We start from the raw sequence: 22,714 nt of genomic DNA, 5'->3' as shown, positions 1-22,714 counted from the left end.
CATCAGTAAATTTGATCACAAAGTCCTACCAATACCAGGGAAAAACACAAAGTATTTTTGCACTGAAGGAAAGCTAAAAATATTGGCAAGAAAAAAAACAGCACATCACATTATAGATTTTGGAGTATTTCCTTTTAATGACACAAGTTTCTCTGCTGATTCTATGATGGGAATGTAGTAGTAACCCTGTGCTGCTTTTTGAATAAAAATACTGAAATTGCAAAAGGAAATGATGGGCTCAGGAAAAAATGAAGTGGTCTGTTTAATAATGCCTCTTTGTACCTAGGATCCTCTTGATCATTTATCAGAATGTGAAACTTAGATTGGCTGCTACTGTTGGAAATCTTGGGATTTTGAAACATTTTGGTCATCGTGCAAGGAAAATAAAGGGAAATAAGCCCAAAGGGAAAAAAGGTTTTAGTGCTCAGATAATCTATCTAGCTGTAAAAGTTCAGGTTTTTCCCTCAACTTAGTGTGGAAATTCACCAGTTATATGTTTTCATTTTTTGTTTACTTTTTATGCATATAATTTTAGACTTACAGAAAAGTTGCAAAAACAAGACAAAATTCCATTTAATGCCTTCACTCAGCTTGTTAATGTCCTACGTAGCCATAGTAAAATTATCAAAACTAAGAATTAATTTTGGTACACAACTACTACTAAACTACAGACTTTAGATTTAATCAACTTTTCCAATAATGCCTTTTTTTATAATTTTAAAATTTGTAATTGTGGTAAAATATAAATAACATAAAATTTACCATCTTAACCACTTTGATGTGTACAGTTTAGAGGTACTGAGTATATTCACATTGTGCAACCAATCTCCAGAACTTTTTCATCTTTCAAAACTGAAACTCTATACCCATTAAATAATAATTCACCCTACACCTCTTTCCCCAGCCTCTGAAAACCACCATTCTTTCTTTTTCTATGAGTTTGTCTACTCTAGATACCTTATATAAGTGGGATCATACAGAATTTGTCTTTTGTGATCGGTTTATTTCACTTAGCATAGAGTGCTCAAGGTTCACCTATGTTGTAGCATGGATTAGAATCTCCTTTCTTTTTATGGCTCAATAATATCCCATTATATAAAATATATATAATATAAAATATAGTGAGCTAATGCAAGTTTGTGAATATTTATATCTGTTTTCTTCTAAGAATTTTATAGTTTTAAATCTTGCATTTAGGTCCATTTTGAGTTAGCTTTCGTCTATGGTGTGAGATAGGAGTTAAAATTCATTCTTACAGCACCATTTGTTGAAGACTATTCTTACCCCCATTAAATAGTCTTAGCACCCTCGTCAATATCTGCCTGGACATTCAGGGTCCCTTGAATATCCATATGAATTTTAAGATCAACTTAATCATTTCTGCAAATCTTTGACTCCTTATATCTATTTTGGGAGTATTTACACATTTAAAATACTGAATCTTCCAGTCCATGAACAAGATGTATACTTCCTTTTCCTGTTTGCTTCTAAGATTTTCTCTCTCTTGTTGCCTTTGAGTAGTTTTATTAAGAACTGTCTGAGTGTGTATATTTGTCAGGGTCCTCCACAGAAAGAGTATATAAATATAGATCTTAGATACCTATATATCTATAGATAGATAGATAGATAGATAGATAGATAGATACCTGTCTATCAAGAAGGAATGAGAGAGAGAGAAAGGAGAGATATTTATTTTAAGGAATTGGTTCATGTGACTACAGGAGCAGGTAAGTGTGAAATCTTCAGGGCAGGCTAGCAGGCTGGAAATTCCAGTAAGAGTTGATATTGTAGTCCTGACTTCAAAGTTTGGAAACTACAGCAAAATTTCTCCACTGCAGTCTGAAGGCAGAATTCCTTCCTCTTCAGGGCCTCAGTCTTTGCTCCTAAGGCCTTCATCTGATTGGATGAGTCCCACACACATTATGATATGTAATCTGCCTTACTCAAAATCTACTTAAATGTAATCACTTCTAAAAAAAAATACCTTCATAGCAACATCTAGACTAGATGTTGCTTGATAAAACAACTGGGCAATATATACGCTAGCCCAACTTGACATACAAAATTAACCATTACAGTGTGATTTTTCTCTTATTTTGTTTGGCATTTCAATGGGCTTTTAAAATCAATGGCTCAATGTTTTTCGTAAGTTTTAGGAAATTTTCAGCTATAATCTCTTCAAAAATTGTTTCTGCTTCATTTTTTTCTCTTTTCAATATGAGACTCCATTATCAATGTGTTAGAACTTCTGTATCTCTTACGCCCCTTACATTCTGTGTGTGTTAAAAATTCTTTCTCTCTCCTCTTCAGTATAGTCATTTACTCTGACATATATTATTTTCCTAAGTAACTCTTCAGCTGAATCTAATCCTCTCTTAAGCCCATCCATTGAGTTAATTTAGTTCATTATATTTTTTAATTTAAAAGTTTTTATTTGGTTCTCTTTTATAGTTTTCAGTTTCCCCTGTTTATATTCCTTGATGTTAATAGGCAGTTATTTTCAATATTTGTTTCATAGTTTCATGATCAGAATTTTCTGTGTTTCTCTCTTTGTTGGGTATTGTTTTTCTTTTGTTAATTTGTTTGGTTTTGGTCACCCTGTCTCATTATCTTCATGTGCCTTTTTTTTTTTTTTTTTTTTTTTAATTGATGGCTGGCTATTGTGTATTAACATCATAAAAGGTCTGGGATGATGCTATCTTTCTCCATAGAAGATTTGAATTTGCTTCTGGTAAAAGGGCTAGGAAACTAATAGTGCAGATCAATGTACTCCAGTTACAGAGTATGAGATTATTTGAAGTATACCTTTAATCCCTGAGAGTGTCAGAATATTTCTGGTTTACCCTTAATCTAAATTATAATTCTTTGGAGTCTGAACCTCAAGTATAAAGATTTTATAAGGTGAGTCCTAGATAGCCCTGTAACCTGTGCTCAGCTTCTCAGGTACTCTACAGCCTCTTCCAATATCAGCAGATATCCTGTGCGGAAAAGCTAATGCAAAGCAGAATTGGTTTGGATGTTTGTTCTCCCCAGATCTTGACTCCATAATTCTTCAATATGTTAGCTTTCTTATGTATTCAAATAGATTTTTTTTAGACATTTTGTTCAGGTCTTCTAGTTCATAGTAGGAGAGTTGACAAGCACTAGCTAGTCTGCCACAGAAGGTAGAAGTTTTCCTAAACGTGATTTTATTTTTTTTATTTTAATATATGAAATTTATTGTCAAATTGGTTTCCATACAACACCCAGTGCTCATCCCAAAAGATGCCCTCTTCAATACCCATCACCTACCCTCCCCTCCCTCCCACCCCCCATCAACCCTCAGTTTGTTCTCAGTTTTTAACAGTCTCTTATGCTTTGGCTCTCTCCCACTCTATCCTCTTTTTTTTTTTTTTTTTTTCCTTCCGCTCCCCCATGGGTTTCTGTTAAGTTTCTCAGGATCCACATAAGAGTGAAAACATATGGTATCTGTCTTTCTCTGTATGACTTATTTCACTTAGCATCACACTCTCCAGTTCCATCCACGTTGCTACAAAGGGCCTATTTCATTCTTTCTCATTGCCACATAGTATTCCATTGTGTATATAAACCACAATTTCTTTATCCATTCATCAGTCGACGGACATTTAGGCTCTTTCCACAATTTGGCTATTGTTGAGAGTGCTGCTATAAACGTTGGGGTACAAGTGCCCCTATGCATCAGTACTCCTGTATCCCTTGGGTAAATTCCTAGCAGTGCTACTGCTGGGTCATAGGGTAAGTCTATTTTTAATTTTTTGAGAAACTAAATGTGATTTTAATTATGATTTTCAAACTTCTTCCAGACACTATGTTAGTACTTGGCTGTTTTCTCCTTTCTCTGCCCTAAAGTTCAATTATTACCCAAAAAACAGGCCAAGAGGAAAATGAAAAATAATGCACAACCTGGATAAATGCTCTAGACAATCAAATACTAAGTCATTTTACATTAATAATAAAATGTGAATTAATTAAACTGAGGTAATCACTATGATGAATACTGAACACTATTTCGAAAACTTTGTTTTATTACCAAACTTTTTATTGATTAGTCCCTCCTTTCCCCCTTGATCTAAATGCCACTTCTGTCATATGCCAATTTCTTATTTACATATATTTCTGTTCTATTGATTCCTCTCTCTCTTCCTCTATTCTTCTCTATCTCTTTACCCCTTACCCTAATATTACACTGCTTTTTGTTTGCATCTTTATAATATGCCTAAGAAACTAGTGGCTACAAAGAACACTTCTTTTTCTTTAAATTGTTTTGATAATTCTTCATTTTTCTGTGGATCTATGAAAAACCTAGTTGTCATCTGCAGTGTAATTGCACTAAATTTATAAGTAAATTTAAGAATTGATATCTTGACAATATTGAATCCTTGTCTTCCACCATTATGTATACCTTTACTTTACATTATACTTTAGACATTTAATAAATAGATTTTGGGTAGATACTATTGATGGAGTTATGGAAGTTCCTAGTTTTCTATGATTTTATTTTAATTTTACTAAAAGCTTTTTCTGTATCTATTAAGATGACACTACTTTATTTCTCTTTTCCTCTATTAATTTTATTAATAGATCTTCTAATATTAAACAATTCTTAATTGCTGGAATAAAACATACTTGAGTTACTTTTAAAAATATGCTACTGGGGCGCCTAGGTGGCTCAGTTGGTTGAGCGTCTGACTTTGGCTCAGGTCATGATCTCACACTCCATGAATTCGAGCCCCGCATCGGGCTCTGTGCTGACAGCTCAGAGCCTGAAGCCTGGTTTGGATTCTGTGTTTCCCCCTCTCTCTTCCCCTCCCCTGCTTATGCTCTGCCTCTGTCTCCAAAATAAATAAAAAACATTAAAAAAATTTTTTTTAATTAAAAAAAAATATGCTACCGGATTAATTTGCTAATATACTACTCAATATTTTTGCATCTATGTTTCTGACACTGGCTTGTTATTGTCCCTTACTGTTCTTATCAATATTGTGTATCAGTTATAAAATTCTCATAAAATTATGAGAAACACTCTCTTTTTCTATTTTCTGGCATTATTTGAATAAAGAAAGGGGTTGTCTATAACTGGAGGATTTGCAAAACATGCCTTTTTATACCTTCTGGACCTGGTACCTTGAGGAAGGAAGAACACTGTAATAGTAATTCAATAGATTTAATGTTTGGAGGACTATTCTGAATAATTGAGTAAATTGATCTTATTATGTAAATACATATTCACCTGGAAAATTTCTCACTTCATCTTCGTTTTCTCATTTAGTGGAATACAAAATATTCTGTTATTAATTTCAAAATTTCCTACCAAAACAATACAATGGTCCCCTTCTCATTCTAATACTATTTAATTGTATCTTTTATTTGTTCAAAAAATATTGCCAGATATTCCTATATTTTAATAATTATTTCAAATACTTAGTATTTCAGTTTGTAATCCTCTCTGTTGTGTCTTTGTCTTTTCTTTAATATCTGCTTTTCTACTTATGATTTTCTTCATTTTTTTTTTTTTGGCTTTATACTAATGTTCTTTGTCTCACCCTTCAAAGTGAATGCTTGCCTCGGTAATTTTCAGTCTTTCTTCTTTTCAAATATATTTATTTCAGGCTATAAATGTCCTTCTAAATACTGGCTTTTTCTTCATTCTACAAGTTCTGGTTTAGAGTGGTTTCATTGCTCTTCAGTTGTAAGTATTTCATAATTTCCATTATGGTTTCTTATTCAAAACTTTATTGAAATTTTTTTTCCTTTAGGTGTTTCTAATTCCCACATATGGCAGTTGCACATGCAAGCTTTATTTGAGTGACACATTGACAGGTTTTCAGGCATGCAGGGAACTCCTTCACAGCATGAGACTGCCCAAAGGCTTTGGTGATAGTGGTGGCTACCATCCTGAAGGGGATGAGGGCAAGGGAATGGCAGGGGGAGGAGGAATCAGACATGGTGCTCTTGTGTCTAGGTGATGTACCTCAGCAGCACTGCAGAGTGTCTTTGGGTCAGAGAGCTCCAAAGGGCAACAGTGGCTAGGAGCTTTACAGTTGCAGGGTTTATCTTATCTATGGCTAACATGTCTTGTAGTTTCACAGGGTATGCAAAGCAGGCAGACTCTAAATGGTTAAATATCTGTTTATTTGGGGTATGTTTAAAACAATTAGATGTGTAAAAACTTGAGTTTAGTGTCAGAGGAAATTTGGGCTAATGGATCTCAGCCTGCTGTGTAGGACTAAAGGGGGGGCCAACATGCAGAGGCCATCTTTGGCTCATTTATGTGATTTACAACATGTAAGATAAGGGCATGAACACTAGTTCAATATAGCATGTTGCCTGAACTGCTAGGCTTAGTATTTTACCAGTGGAGCATTATGCTGTAATAGCTCATATTTCAAGTACACTGTGCTAATTCCTAAAGGACTCTTTTAAACTTGACTACTAATTTCACTATAAATGATAACAGAATAGTACCTGGCTGGCTATGGCCAAGACCTGGTCTCCCTATATGAGGCAAAGTCACTAAAATGTAAGAATGTGTGAGGGGAGTGGAACTTGGAGCTATATCATCTGATCCAATGCTTCATTTTAAAGATGAAGAAGTTGAGTCACAGACTAAATGAATTGTTTACAGTCACATAGCTAATTAGTGGCAGAACCACAATCAGAATCCAAGTCTCTTGGTTCTTAGTCTAGTAGTCTTTGTACTGTACCATAACAAAGCAAACCTACCAGTTGTATTAATACTATCATAAATACTATCTACCAATTTTTTTTTGTTCCTACAGTATTGTTTATTTATTTTAGCTACTTTCCTCATTTTGTTTTTATCAAACCTCAATGTTACAAATGATGGAAGCAGAGTAAAAATGTAAACAGATATAAAGCCAGGGTTCACATCTAGGTGTCAGTTCCCAAGCTCTTTCTCCTTGTGTATGTGTGTGTGCTACACAATGGTAATAGTGGGGATATAGTTATAGTTAGTAGAGATTGAAATTCCATCACAACCAGTATTTTTTCTTATGAAATCAGTTATATCAAAGTGTTATATGAAAAGAGAAACACCAAACAAGTTTATCAATTTCAATTATTTCCTAGCAACGGGTGGTCATTTCAGTAGGCGTTTTTCTGAGTACAAACAAGTTTCTGCTTGCTCCCTAACAACTCTAACCTCACAAGAAAGAGAGGGTGTATTATGAGATATGACGGGTAATATACAGTGGATTTTATTTTGTTGCGCTCATTGTTGTTTTGTGTTTCAAATAAAGTATAGTAATAGCATTTACCATGTACTCTTATCACTAACTAATCACTCAGGCTTTTAAACATGTCAGCCTTTATGGGCATGTATGTTTGTTCACCTACCGTCTTAAGTTACAAAACTGAAGTCAAGAATGCTTACAAGATGCTTCAATGTTCTTTTTAAGTCTAGATACATCTTCCCCTTCAAGTGACATCTCTAAAGCTAATTTTGGCTCCTCAAATTAAAAAAAAGCTGAGAATACAGTAAGAACAAAATTTACATTTACACACAGACATGAGAAAAGCAAGAGAATCTGCTATGAAAGGTGAATATTTCAGAAATATTTGGAGTATGCATATTTCAAAATAAGTTGTGCTGATAAACTGTCAATCTTGGAACACAGATCATCTGTAACTAAAGCACTTCACCTGAGTCATGTTAATGTTATAGAATAACGTATCCTCTTCTTAGTTTATTAGCCCTCTTTTATTGCTTTTAGTACAAAGTGTTCCACAAAAAAAATAACACTGATGACCAGACAACAGCATCTCATAAGTGTCTCTGGCATTAATCAGTGTGCTTGAATCCAAGGAGCTATTATTTTAGCCACATTTAAATCCTGATTGCATTTTATTCTGTCTTGGCAATGCTCACAATGTGATCTTCATTAGAATGTATTTTAAGCTTTCACATGCTGGCATGGCCTTTATTTGTATCCTGCACTGTGAGCAGTAAATCATGTGGAAGATGCCTAGATGCAGAGTTCCAGGCTCCAAAATTTGCCCTCTTGTTTTCATTTTGTTCTTAGTGTTTCTCAAGGACTGGAAGGGGGGTTAAAAAATAACTACCTCTGAAAACTAAGCACATTAACTGGAGAACCTCAGATCCCTACCATTTGCAAATAAAGATGTCTACCCAGTTCCTTCAGTACCTTCACTTGGTGAGTAAACATAAAGTAGTTTGGGTGTATCCAGGTAGCTTGGTTCATGTCAGAACTGTGCAGAATTGTTTCAACTGCTTTGGGTATTTGGAGCAAATGTTAAAGGGCCAGATGTCCCAAAGCTCTTCCTATACCACCTGCACACTTGTGTTCCCACTCTGGAAGCTCTTCTAATTTCCTGCAAAAAGGGCCTTGAGTCCTCACACTTTGTACATTCATTCCCCTTAAGCAGTGTGAAGCTCTAACGTAAGAAGCCATTATGATGAGTTTTCCAGTAATTTTAAGTGAGGTCAAGTTTGGCATCTAGACCTGACTTCCCATAGCATATACCCTTTTATTTTGCCTGCCGTTCAGAGCATATCAATGTCACATTCGATAAGGACAGTTTCATATAATGTTATAAATCATGGGATTCTAAATCAGATACACGAGTTTGAGTCCTAGCTCCCTACCTTACAAGTTTCTGACCTAAGGCAGTGGTTCTCAACACAAGGTAATTTTACACCTTGCACCATCCATGCCTAGAATATTTGGCAGTGTCTAGAGATATTTTTGGTTATCACAGCTAGTGAGTGCAATTAGAATCTACCAGGTAGAGAATAGGGATGCTGTTGAGCATCCCACAATGCACAGAATAACCCCTAAAACAAAGAATTATCTGGACCAAAATGTCAATAATGCCCAGGTTGCAAAACCCTGATATGAGGCAAATTATTTAACCTTTTTGAGCTTCCTCATATTTAAAATGTGAAGAATACAGTCAGTTCTCAATTATACGGGTCAAAGTATTTGGGCATTAACTTTGATTAGGGCTCAGTGAGTGACTCAGAATGTACACCCTATGGGGAGGAGAATTGCTAATTTTGCCTCTAGACATGTAGGAACAGCAGAGGCAAATAGCCCTGTGATTAAAGCAGGGATAGAGGCGGAGGCCACAACTCCTGCTGCTAGGCCTCTCCATCCTATACCAGGCCCCCAATTTAGATGAAAACTAATATATCTCTCTGATGCCTAACAGACTAAAAGAGACAAAATTTTAAAATATTTATATAATTGTTCTCACACATATTAAAAAACTAAAGGTGTAGCAGATCTTTTTCTCATTTTTTATTTTGGTGTTAGATAAATGGAACCTGAATCCTCAACTGCAGACTGATTTGCTGGGAGCAAATTTGAGTTAGCTGCAGACATCCAGATGTTCTATTCATTTGGTAGGCTGGCAAACAGAAGTATTAGTTCAAATACTGCCCATTTTGGCAAACTGCTTTTTTAATTGTAAAGAAAAATCCCCGTAGGAACATTCCTAATAAGATAATAGTCTTTAGATTATTCAATCATTAAAACAACAGAAAAAATATGTAAATCATCAAAAAGTTGGATTACCATAGCACTGCTGAATTTTTATCGTTTGTTTATAAATTCCCCTGAGCAAGCTCTTTGTTGTGAGTTGTCTGTTTTGGCAGGCCACTTGTCAAAACAAAGAGTTTTTAAAAGCACCCCAAATAAAATGACTGGTTCCACTAATCATGTCATCAATGGTATTAATCATTGTTATATTCCTAACCATGCTTATCACTGCTTCTGGGAGAGCAACTATAATAGTCACTAGGGAGTAAGGGACCCTTTAATGCATCATAGCATAGTTTGGCACACCAAAGTATATCATAACATAGAATCATCATGAAACATAGATATTTAAAATATTAGGTGATCAAAATACAAATTTTATCTGTGTAAGGGTACATACTTATACATAAATGAATGATTTCCAGGAGTGATGTGTTTTGTGCAGCTTAAAGCCACAACTATAAATCTTGAAAGTTAACAGAAAATGGTAACAATGAATAAACACAAATACTCCAATATATATATTTTTCTTATCTTGGTCACCTTACACATGTTTGCATTTAATTTTTAATGGAAATAAAAGGTGTTCCTACAATATCATATGCTGTCTTTCATGCTATAAATGATAAACATATTTTCAAATATCCCTTCAGTCACTTTCTCATCATTATTACTGGGCAGTATTAATTTTATTTTGACCTTACAACATCTCACAGAATATTACAAGTGCAAACAAAAGGGATCAAGAAAAAACGAATGTTATGTGCATTTGTAAAATGCCACAGCAGATAAAGTTATTTGTTTATTTGGTCACCTTTTCGCTGGCCAGGAGAAGCTATGACTTTAAGCTTCAGAAAAAAATTGGTCTCATCCATTTTACACATATGAAATCACACACACACACATATACACACAAAATTATAAATTATTTTAATCAAATATAAAGCATTCAATGTGTAAAACCAAACTGCAGGCAGAAGAAAAGTGAGTTACTCCAATCTAGTAATGGATACTATATTTTTCTTTTAAAAGTGAGGAACATAACAAAGGGCCATGCTGTAAATATATTTCTTCTAAATAACAATATATTTTTCTTTTCTTATTATCTTAGCTCAGAGTAGCTTTATAAAGCACTCATTTTTTCCCAGGGATGGAATGTGATTATACATGAATTATTCTTTGCTAGTATTTTGGCTGGTCAGGTAACTCATTATTATGAAGAAATCAAATCAATATGCTCATTTTGCTTTTCTTATAAAGGCAAAAGGATGTCCATTTGAATCACTGCCAAGTTGTCTTTTTTTTTTCAAGAAACCTCAGAGCATATGCTTCACTTTCTGTATTCCTCATGACAAATCTTCTTACTCATAATAAATCAAGAGAAAAGTGGTTTTTCAATTGAGACTTGCTTCTACATGTCTAAATATGGAACCAAACATGGGAATGACAAACACCATAAAAAATTGTTGAAGGTCTTAGACACATGTAAGACCTCTGTGTGTGTGCATTTTAAGAATTAGCTTATTGGGGCGCCTGGGTGGCGCAGTCGGTTAAGCGTCCGACTTCAGCCAGGTCACGATCTCGCGGTCCGTGAGTTCGAGCCCCGCGTCGGGCTCTGGGCTGATGGCTCAGAGCCTGGAGCCTGTTTCCGATTCTGTGTCTCCCTCTCTCTCTGCCCCTCCCCCGTTCATGCTCTGTCTCTCTCTGTCCCAAAAATAAATAAACGTTGAAAAAAAAAAAATTTAAAAAAAAAAAAAAAAAAAAAAAAAAAAAAGAATTAGCTTATTATTCAAAGTTCTGTCGCTATGTATCCCTCATAAAAGGTTAAGAGGTTATTTTTGTCATAACAAATTTTAATTCATTCTAATTCCTTTAATTCTTTTTCCAGTGAAATCTATGATCAATTTATTCTTCAGTGAAATATAATATTGGGATGCTTGGTTCACTGACTACAGAATATGATTTGCATTGAACAAAAAATAAGTTAAGAGCTGAATGCACATATCAAAATTAGTGTGGGGCATTCATATATATGGAAAGTTTTATCTTTTAATTTTTCAAATTATTTCATAAAATTAATTTAATTTTGATTTTATATTTAACATATAAAATATGCTCACTGTAAAACTTTAAAAGACAAGCAACATTTTAAACAATGTATCTCTCAAAATCCTTTCATAAGAGATCACAACATTTAATATTTTTTCACTTATTCTTCATATGTCTGTATATCCATATACATGCATATTTAAAATACCTTTTAAAAGAAATTACAGAAGATGAAAAAGAAAACTAAATAAAGTAAGAACAGTGAGCTAGCAGGAAGTTCTCATGATTTTAAACATGAGGAAAATGTTGTATTTTATCAGTACTTGTGATAGGCAGCTTCTGACATGAAACCCAATGATCCCCGTCTCCTGGAAATCACAATTTGTGTGATCTCCTCTCCTCTATGGTGGGCTGGACCTAATGACTTGCTTCTAACAAATGTAATATACAAAGTGATGAGATGTCACTTCTGTAACTAAGTTAGAAAACACTGTGACTTCCATTTTTCTAGCACCTCCCTATCTTGTTCTTGCTCTTTTTGAGTTCTTGCTCTGATTAGGCAAGCCGGAGAGATCCACATGGCAAGGGACTGTGGATGGCCTCCAGGTAACCAGCAGCAAGGAACTGAGGCCCTCCCTCCAATAACCCTTGAAGAACTGATTCTTGCTGCACTAGTTTCCTATTGTTGCTATAACAAATTATCACCAGTTAGCAGTTTAAAACAACACAAATTTATTATCTTATAGTTTTGAAAATCAGAAGTTTGAAATTAATCTCACTGGGCTAAAATCAAGGTACAAACAGTGTTGCATTCACTTCTAGAGGTTCTAGAGAAGAATCCATTTCCTTGCCTTTTCCAGCTTCTAGAGGCTGACCACATTCCTTGGCTCACACCCCACCCCTTCCATCCTCAAAGCCAATAGTGACCAGCTGAGTCTTTCTCACATCACATCACTCTCACATTGATTCCTCTTCTGCCTCCCACTTACACCATTAATGGCTCACCCATTATACACGCAGATAATCTAGGATGATCTCCTTATTTTAAACCCAGATGATTAGCAACTTTAATTCCATCTGCAACTATAATTCCTTTTTGCCATGTAACATAACATGTTCACAAGTTTGAGGGATTTGAACATGGACTTCTTTAGAGAACCATTATTCGGCCTACCACATTTACCAATAACCAGGTAAGTGGGCTTAGAAGTGGATCCTTCCACAGTGAAGCCTTCATATGAGCCTTTAAGTCCTGGCTGATACCTTGGTTACAGCCTTGTAAGTGACCCCGAAGCAGAGGACCCAGCTAAACCATATCTGGATTCCTAACCCACAGAAACTGTGAGATAATAAATGCACTTTGCTTTGAACTGCCAAATTCTGGGTAATTTGTTACACAGCAATAGGTAACCAATACAGTACTTATTGTTTTTATTTGCACATTTCCCCCTTAAATTCTATTTTGGCAGCCATTTAATTAAAAATAAATGTACTCCATTGATTTCAAGTTGTGGAAATTACAGGTTACATTTAAGTTACCCTAACCTAAAGCTAAAATGATCAATTATGGTAGTGTTTATAATAAAAAGCTCCAATTTGCTACACTCACAGAGTAATTCCATTACATCAACAATACAAATCACTTTTCTTTTAGCTACAGACTGATCCTCAGAATAGGATTACAGTATAGGAAGATGATCAGTCAGAAGAAAAGGCATGGTGGACCAGCTACAGCACAATGCTCATAATTATAAGGACACTGTGGTGCAGTCAACAGAAATTTTAGCTGCTGGAATCAAATTAATGTGTTTCTGGTTACATTTTTTCTTCTTCAGAAATTAAGGATGGTTTCCCTTCTTTGTAAAACAGGGAGGACCAAGAGATGAAGTTACTATAAAAACTGAAAAGCTGATTTATCTTTTAAAGCTTTTGGTATAGTCAATGGGTGATACCTACACCAATTGATTTGTAACTGATTCACTTAATTAAACTATGGAGATAATGATTGAAGCTAATTGCCCTAGATAAAATAGAACTCAAGACTTTGTTTCCTTACCACTATGATTCACATCAGCCAAATAAACACACTTTTTAAAAATAAACGTCATGAATATTGGTGGAAGCTTTGTCTCTCACTAGCAAGAAAGCTTAAAATGGTACATTTTCAAATACTTATATTTTATTTGGTAACTTTTCAGAGAGATTGCTTGTTTAATGCCTATCAGTTGGGTTTCATTGTTTCTTCTAATTAAGGGAAAGAATTATAAAATTGTTTTATAAACTGAAGGTGGCACTGTTCTAAGTGTGTTTTCATATATTACTTCTTTTAATCCTCACAAATACCCTATTCAATACATATTATTATTCCCATTTTATAGACGGGAAGATTGAATCACAGAAATGGTAAGCAACTTGCTTAATATCACATAGCTAGCAATAACCAGTGCTAGAATTCAAATGTAGTTTATACCTATACTAGAAAAGAGTTTCAAAAGCTTAGTCTTAATTGTTCTTAAATTCAGAGACCTAAGTAGAAAAACTACATTTAGGAGTCTTATGAGTTGAATTGTGTACCCTAAAAATTCACATGATGAAATCCCAAACTCCAGAACCTCAGAATGTGACTTTACTTGGAAATAGGGTCACTGCAGATGAAATTAGTTAAGGTGAGGTCATTAGGGTGGGCCCTAATCTGACTGGTGTCCTTATAAAGAAGGAAAATATGGACACGGAGACAGAGACACATATAGAGGAAAGAGAATTTGAAAAGGTACTGGCAGAAGATAGCCATCTACGAGCTAAGGAGAGAGGCCTAGGACAGATCTTTCTCTTAGGCCCCTCACAGTCCAACTTTGCTAACACCTTGATTTTGGACTTTTAGCCTCCAGAACTGCAAGAAAGCAAGCTGCTTTTTGAAGATCACACAAAAACAATACATTGAACTTTGAGATGTTAGAAAAGCTCTGCTTGAACCATGCCTCCTTCTAAAAACTCAGGAAAACCGATTTCATTTAAAAATGGGTAACAGAAAATGACAGGAGAAAAATTCCAAAGTAATTATAAAGGAAAAACAGAATGAGAAACAGAATGACGTCTCTCCTCTCAGTGTGGGTTTGTACTGGAAGGGAGCTTTGGCTGCGGTTTTGAGAGCTCATCATGCCTAGATAATCCAACCTCTTCAACCTTACCACATTTCACTTGTACTCATTCTACTTCCACTTGCTTTTCTCAATTTAGAGCACTGTGTTTTCTAATTAATACTTGTAGAGTATTTTGGTTTGTAGACTATTTTAGGATTTTCCTATTTTCTGGTCTGTCAGATGATCCATTGTTTCTTTATGCTCACTCCCACACAGATTGCTCAGGTCTTATAGCTATGAATTGCCCTCAGCCTCTTGTATTTAGAGCTCATAGAAATATGTTATCACCTACTTTTTTCTAGATGTTGTCCATGGATTAATTAATATATTGCGTGCGCAATTCACTCACCCGTCGTGGCCTCCATGGTTCTGCCCCTGCACAGCCTCTGGGCCAGTCCCCAACACCCAGCCTAGAGCCCGCGGGGCAAAGCGGCACAGGCAGGGAAAGGCGCAAAGGAGAAGTGAGGTTTGCTTGATAGGTGGCCTGAGCTAGCCCCCTTAGGGACGAATCTCGGGTAAGAGGGCTCCAGCCAGGAGACACCCAGCTATTTCTCTTCCCAGGACTCCCCTGCCCCGCCCACGTAGAGCTCCTGAGATCCCGCGAGATCGCGTTGCTCTAGGAAGGGCGATACTGCAGCAGCATCTCAGGGGTGATGCCGCCGTCTTCTGAGCCACCCTTAATCCTCAGTGTATTCCAGCCCATCCGCTCCCTGCCCCTCCATCTGGACCCGAATTTACATCCCTATACACACCCATATCTACAGAGCATATCCGGAGGGCTCCAATTCTGCCCTATTTGCCTTCCTGGGAAAAACCGTGTTTCATCCAGCCTGACCCCAGCAGGTAGGTGTTGCTCTTTGTGTTCAAAAGACATGAACATTTCCTGATGGAGGGGCTTAGGTGAAGGAGCCAGCTCCACCATCACTCGGTACTTGCAGTTGGACCGGGTCAGACAGAGCAATTCTTTGAGGCTGTACTTTGGCGGTGAGAGGCTGAGGTACGGCGGCAATGGTCTCCTGGGACAGATTCTATAAACTTCTCTACTGCCAGGAGAAACTACTGGCCCCAGGGATGTGCGATGAAACAGTGTGTTGCTTCAGCCTTGGACCTTGGCAGACGTCAGACTGGGGCCCAAGTCTCTGCCCAGTGGCCTTCAGCCTCCCAGAAGGCGATAGACTTGGCTCCAGTGCTTGCACATTACTCCTCTATTTTGGCCTCAGGCAGTCCTTCCCCACACAGCCTCTAGTCCAGAACCTGGTCCCCAACATCTGGCCATGGTCCCCTGGGATGAAGTACCACTGCATTGTGACTCTGAGTGGGGTAAGGGGAGGCACTGACAAGGATTGGGGTTTAATTTATAGGTGGTGTGAGCCAGACTCCTCAAGGATGAGTCTGGGGTAGGGCCTCCACCTGCAAGCATCAAGGTGTGAAAGGAAAAAAAACTTAGTTAACATATTAATTAAAAATAAGACTACAGGTATAAACTTGGTCACACAAGATGAAAAAGATCTAGGGACCTGCTGTACAACATTGTGCTTATAGTTAGTAATGTAGTTAAATTTCACAGTTAAAATTTTGTTAAGAGGGTAAGATTTCATGTTGTTTTTTTTTAACCACAATAAAAAATAAGGCTATAAAATATTCTATACAATTGCATGTAAAGGATGTTTAAAACACCTATCACACCTATCTCTGTATACATTTATGGAATTAAATACATAAAAATATAAACAGTGGCACTTCACTCCAGTGGTGGGATTATGGTTAAATCTTTTTTTTTTCTTTTTCTGCATTTTCTAATTTTTCCCAAGTGAAATTAAGCTACATTTATAATTTGAGACATACTCAGAAAATTACTTGTTCTGTTTAATATCTCCTTGGTTCTCTCTTTGCATTTCTGAAATCAAAGAGGACTGGCCCCATCAGAAGACAAAGCTCTTGTCCAGATCAAATATCTCCTTCAGCTGAAACATGGTTTTATCCCCAAAATAATCATTTTTTACCACTTCCACCATTCTAGTCCCTTGGTCTTTACCAGGTACAATTTTCTCATCCCTAAGAGATCTTAAGGAATGCTAAGTCCTTCATTCCTGTCCCTTCTGCCCCCGAGGCTGCTGCCTCCTCTTGCTTACCAAAGGAACTTTTTCCATATCCCAGTATGGTAGCTGCAGATGCTCCCACAGGAACTGCTCTTATCAGAGCCGCTCCTTCTGATGCTGCTTTGCTAGTGGGAGTGGAAGGGGATAAGGGATAGGTGGTACATTCATTGTGGAAATGGGGAGTTTGAAACCACTGCTCCTGTGAGGATCTAGTAGCAGGTATGAAGTGATGAAATGGGTGAGAATGTGGAGTACGGGAGACTATTGCTATGATCTTCCACACTGAATTTTGCCTCTCCCACTCTGAAGATCCCACAGAAAATCTGAAGAGCTTCTTCCCACCTCCCCTGTACTCTCCTGTTCGGAGAAATACCCATATCCCTCCTCCACCACCACCACCTTCATAAGTGCCTGTAAGGCTGCAGTACTAGGCCCACCCCTACCATCAGTAATGGTAGTAGCTGCTGCAAGGCCTCTCTCTCCTCTTTCTCCATCACCATTTGAACTCTTCCTGTATTGCACCAACACTAAATTTAGACCCAGGAGGAAAAATATCTGTACATGCTCATCTTTCCAAATGTATAGGGGACTTAAGGATCTATAAAATATCATAGTATCTCCTCTCTTCCACCTCCAAATAGTTATGAGTTTGTTTCCCCACAGCTCTCTTTTATTCCTGTGTTCCTATCCTAGATAACCAAGGCCCTCACTGTTAGTCATATATCTGAGATAAGAGAGATTTCCAGTATGACAGGATCGTTTTTGTTGTTCATCCCCTCATCTCACTATACCCATTCCAAAAAGGCATCCAGATCTTTGTTCCCCCCTTGTACCAGGGGAGGTTTATTCCACCAGCCTGTATTTGGTTTTCTATAATCCTTATTATTTGGACCAAATCATGCTAAAGGAGAGAGGAATGACTTATAGAATAGAAAGGAAGGAGAATACTGTTAATGATACCTTAGCACTCCTTACTCCCTGCCAGGAAGAAGGGAGGGCCCCAGAGGGGAATGGCTGCATGGTTCATGTAGGGAAATGGACCCTAGGCATTAGGGCTCCCAGCATTGGCAGACACCTCCAAACCCCACTCGCCCTAGAGAAGCAGACATGCCCACCTTCAAGGGACCATCTGGACTTGGACAGTAGGAGTAGCAGGGATAATCACAATGCATTGAAGGCCCCACAAAAACCCCTTCCCCCTCCCATTCTTGGGTAATTCACAGGAAGAGGCAGGGCCCCTCTCATAATGAATGAGACTGAACTTTCCTTCACCTCAGTGAGCTAGAGGGAAGGATGCAGATTTAAGCTGCCACCTCTGGCCAACCTTCCCCAAGATACACGTTACACAGAAGATACAGCAGGCAAGTACACACTCTTTATTACTAATTAATATCAGAAAAACCTTGGCAGAGGTTGAGCTTAGTGAGCTGGGCAGATCTCACAGGGGAAACTACAAAATCTTTTGTTCAGACTGAGGCTGATCTAACCTCCCACCCCCTGGGCTCCATCATGGCTCCCTCCTCACTTGTGCCAGCTGCCTCAGAAGAGCAGACAGCCTTGCAGAGAATACACCAAGTGGAAGATAAGGGGACCAGGGTCATTGTCAAGAGTGCTTGATCCAGTCCAGTATTATTTTTAATCTAATCCAAGAGAAGCATTATGTCTGTCCTTGGAATCCACTGTGTTCTTCATCCATTCTTGGCTGGAAAGGGGCTTGGGATGGAGGCATCCAAGACTGAGGATTCAAGTGTGTAACACTCCCCCAAGTACTATCTTTAAGTCACTCAGTGACTTAAGATACTTAAGTTACTGGTCTTTCAGGGCAACAAGGAAAATAGTTTTCCCTCTCAAGGAAAGAAATCAGACTTTCAGAAAAATCCTGCCTGCACTTTGTGATGCTACTTTCCTGATCTTTGCCACTGCTCATTTGTTTCACCTAGGAGCAAGGAGATGAAGAGTTTGGTAAATCCTCTCATGAAAGTTCTGACATTGCTCCTGGAACTGCAAAATATCTATGTTACTTCAAATGGGTTTACCCAAAGCCCATGCTATATACTAGGCAAATAATTCACTTCTGATCTCAAATTATGCTCTCTCCTATCATCTAATGAAAAACTTATGATGTGTGCCCTAAATATTAACATATGGTTCTAGCTCCTAACCTAAACTAGGCAATCAATAACAATTTGTGTAATGAATTAAATGTTATCTATCAAATTTGCTATCACAGAATTTAACACCAAAACACCCCCCAACTCTTCCAAATTAATTGCTTGTCCCAACAGAGAAATTAAATTCTAACAAAATCATTTTGCCGTCCTTTCCGCCTTAAGGAGTGCCGAAGCATCTCCTCTTCCCCGACTTCCTCTCACTCCTCTCCGCTCCAGCCAACGGGGGTCTCGATGAGGTGCAGGTCAGCAGGAATCAAGTGTGATTTCTTTAAACTCTTAGAAGATCTTCTAATGGGACAGGTTCAGCTTCTTCAGCAACAAACAATTTCTGTGGGGCTCGGAGACACAAAAACAGGCCCTCACCTATAAAATAAAAACCAGGAGCAAACATGAACACTGTAGCCATGTACAAAGGAACAACAGCATTTCCAAGGAAAAGCAGTGCTCCTGAAACTCAGTATAGTTATAACTCGAAAAAGACATGGCTGTTCCCAGCCAAAGACACAGCACTTTCAGAAAAAAGGATGTGAATAAGAAAACAGAAGAGAGTGGAGGGGAGGGCGGGGGAAGGCTCCAAGACTTCAGCTTCTCCAGGGTGTCCACCAATCGGCATCAGCCATTCAGAATCCACCACCTGTGAATGTCAGTGCAATTAAGAGAAGTTCCTTTTTAAAGAATATGATACTCAAAAGCAGTCTTTGTTCAAGTAAATTTTAAAAAGTATATAAATACATTTGCATTTATGTGTGTATGTAGTACCCACAATGATAAAAGGTTGTTACCTTGGGTATAGAATAATGGATTGTTTTAATTCTCTCTACACTAATTTTGGTTTGCAAATTTTCTGTGAGGTAAATAAGTTACTTTTTGGTCAGAAGAGGGTCTTATGAAATTGGTTTTTCTTTGGGCTTATGAAATTGGTCTTTTCTTTCGTTTTCATTCTTACTTACCTTTCGCAAATCAGTGAGTTGGTCCTGGGTCCAGGCCTCCACTCTCAACTTCCACACAGACTTCCTTGCATTTATAGCAGGTCTTGCGCCATGAAAAATTCATGGCTTTACACCATGGGCACTCCCAACTCTCTGGGCCGCAGCCTGAGGCAGACTTCTCCTGCTGCAGGAAACCCAGAGCTTTTTTCCCTTTTGGTTGCTTGGCCTTCTGCCCCTGAGGCTGCTGTTTCATTGGGCTTTCCCTCACACCATAGCTCCAGCTGTCCCCCTGGGGGGTCGCCTGGGGCCTCTGTAGACCTTCTTCCAGGCTGTGGCTCCTCCTAAACCCCGGGGGGTACCTCTTTGGACTTTCTTCCTGGCTATGGCGTCTTCTGTCCCCCGTCCCCTGGGGTCTTCTTGGACCTTCTTCTTGGCTGTAGTTCCCGCTGGCCCCCAAGGAGAGCATCTCCTGAGGCCTCTCTGGATCTTCTTCGTGGCTACTGCTTCTGCTGGCAACAAGGGGGGCCATCCCTTGGGGTCTTTTTGGACCTTCTTCCTGGCTGTGGTCCCTACTGGCCCCCAGGGGCACCATCACTTGAGGCCTCTTTGGATCTTCTTCCTGGTTGTGTCTCCCACTGGCCCCCATCTCCTGGGGCCTCTCTGGATCTTCTTTCTTCCCGGCTATTCATCCTGCTGGCACCAAAGGTAACCATCTCCTGGGATCGCCCCGAACCTTCTTCCTGGCTGAGGCCCCAGCTACCCCCAAAGGGGACCATCCCCTGGGTCTTTGCTGGCCCTTCTTCCTGGCTGAGACTCCAACTATCCCCAAAGGGAACCATCTCCTGAGGATTCTCTGGACCTTCTTCCTGGCTCTGGCCCTGGTTATCTTTAAGGAGTACCACCCCCCCCCCAGGCCTCTCCGAACCCTCTTTCCGGCTCTGGCTCCAGCTATCCCCAAAGGAGACCATCCCCTGAGGCTTCTCTAGAACATCCTCCTGGCTGAGGCTCCAAGTATCCCTAAGAAGTACCACCCCCTGGGGTATCTCTCGATCTTCTTCTTGGCTGTGGCTCCAGCTATCCCCAACAGGAACCATTCCTTGGGCCCACCCTGGACCTTCTTCCCGGCTCTGGCTCCAGCTACCCCAAAGGGTGACCATTCCTTGGGGGTTCTCTGGACCTTCTTGCTGACTCTGGGTCCAGCTCTCCCCAAGGGGGACCACCCCCCGGGGCACCTCTTGATCTTCTTGCTGGCTGTGGCTCCAGCTCTCCCCGACGGGAACCATCTCCCAGGCCCTCTTTGCACGGTCTTCCTGGCTCTGGCTCCAGCCATCCCCAAGGGTGGCCATTCCTTTGGCCCACTCTGGACCTTCTTCCTGGCTCTGGCTCCAGCTGTCCCCAGCAGGAACCACCCCCTGGGCCCTCTCTGGACCTTCCTCCTGGTTGTGGCTCCTGCTCTCCCCGATAGGAACCGTCCCCTGGGCTCTCTCTGGATCTTCTTGCTGGCTGTGGCTCCAGCTATCCCCAAGGGGGACCACTTCTTGGGTGTTCTCTGGATCTTCTTCCTGGCTCTGGCTCTGGCTCCAGCTATCTCTGACAGGAACCATCCCCTGAGGCCTCTGCGGACCTTCTTGGCTAAGGCTTCTGATGTCCCGCAGGGGGACTGCACTCTGGAGGATCGCAAGACCTTCCGCCTGGCTGCAGCTCCTCTGGTCCCACCGTGGGACCATCCCCTCTTGGTAGCCCACTGCAGCACGTGGACCAGGTGGCGCGATCCCCAGAGGAGGCATCTGATGTGGAACTACTGCAGCTTCTGCACCCATGACTACTACTGGCGGCAGAGGTGGCGAGACGGGGAATCCCACGGGGAACGGGGCACGGAACGGAAGCAAGTACCGCACGGGCACTGGCAGAGCGGGCTGTACGGCCTGAGCCCAGGGACTCGGGGGTCCCGGCACGTAAAGGACAGCCACCGGGGCCGGCACCCGGGCCTCAAAATACAGCCTGCTGCGCAGCCCCCTGGCCAGCACATCTGCATTCCGGGGCCATGCTATGGCCCCAAGTGGCTCGGCCGGAGGCCCAGGCACTCTCTCGAGGGCCAGCGGCACGACCCGGGAGGCCCTCTCCACCTGGAGCAGCTGCCCATGAAGCATGTCACACTCGACCAGAGTCTGCCGCAGGGCGGCCTGTGTGGAGCTCAGCTGTGCGACCGCCGACTCGCGCTCCCCGCGCAGCCGCTGCACCTCGGAGGCCTGGGCCCAGGTAGCCGTCTCGCGCTCGTCTACTTGGTTCTGCAGCTGCCGGACCTGGCGCTCCTGCTGCTCCCGCTGCCTGGCTCCCACGCGCACGCTCAAGGCGAGCGCGCTCCACGCACAGGCCCTCTTCGTGGCGCGCGGCACCTGCGGGTCGGCCAGGACCGTCCGAAGCCGCTCCTCTACCTCGTCCCAGGGCCGCGAGCTCAAGGCCGCGTAGAAATCCGGCCCACCGCCGTTCACGAGGACTTCGTCGTTGATGAACCTGATCACCTCGGTGTGGCGGAACCCGCTGGCGAGGTCCCCAAAGTCGACCGCCATGGCTGCTGCGGCCTAGTTAACCGGCCTCCTCACCGCCGCTGCCGCCCCTGCCGCCGTCAGTAAAGGTCCACCCTTCACCTCCCCGCTCAGTCCTACTTCAGTCCTTTTCAAGTCCTGGCCTCGTCCTTGACTTCTTTTCTCCCTCACTCCCTTGTTTTCCTTAAAAAAGAAAGAAAGAAAAACGTTCTCTCACCACACCGATGCCCACTACGTG

General features: G+C 40.3%; 1 protein-coding gene across 1 annotated transcript; it reads right to left on the bottom strand.

The window, feature by feature from the left end:
* Nucleotides 1-20,194: 20,194 nt before the first annotated feature.
* On the bottom strand, nt 20,195-22,500 carry LOC123594444 (testis-expressed protein 13D-like). The gene is made up of 2 exons (XM_045471189.1): nt 20,526-22,500; nt 20,195-20,439 (listed from the first exon to the last, which is right to left on the bottom strand). The coding sequence occupies exons 1-2, from the start codon at nt 22,498-22,500 to the stop codon at nt 20,195-20,197; spliced, it is 2,220 nt and encodes a 739-aa protein (XP_045327145.1).
* Nucleotides 22,501-22,714: the final 214 nt, after the last annotated feature.

Source organism: Leopardus geoffroyi, chromosome X (genome assembly GCF_018350155.1).
Source record: "Leopardus geoffroyi isolate Oge1 chromosome X, O.geoffroyi_Oge1_pat1.0, whole genome shotgun sequence".
NCBI classification, from domain to species: domain Eukaryota; kingdom Metazoa; phylum Chordata; class Mammalia; order Carnivora; family Felidae; genus Leopardus; species Leopardus geoffroyi.
Note: the sequence above shows the minus strand (reverse complement) of the source record. Positions and strands in the feature narration are given on the sequence as shown.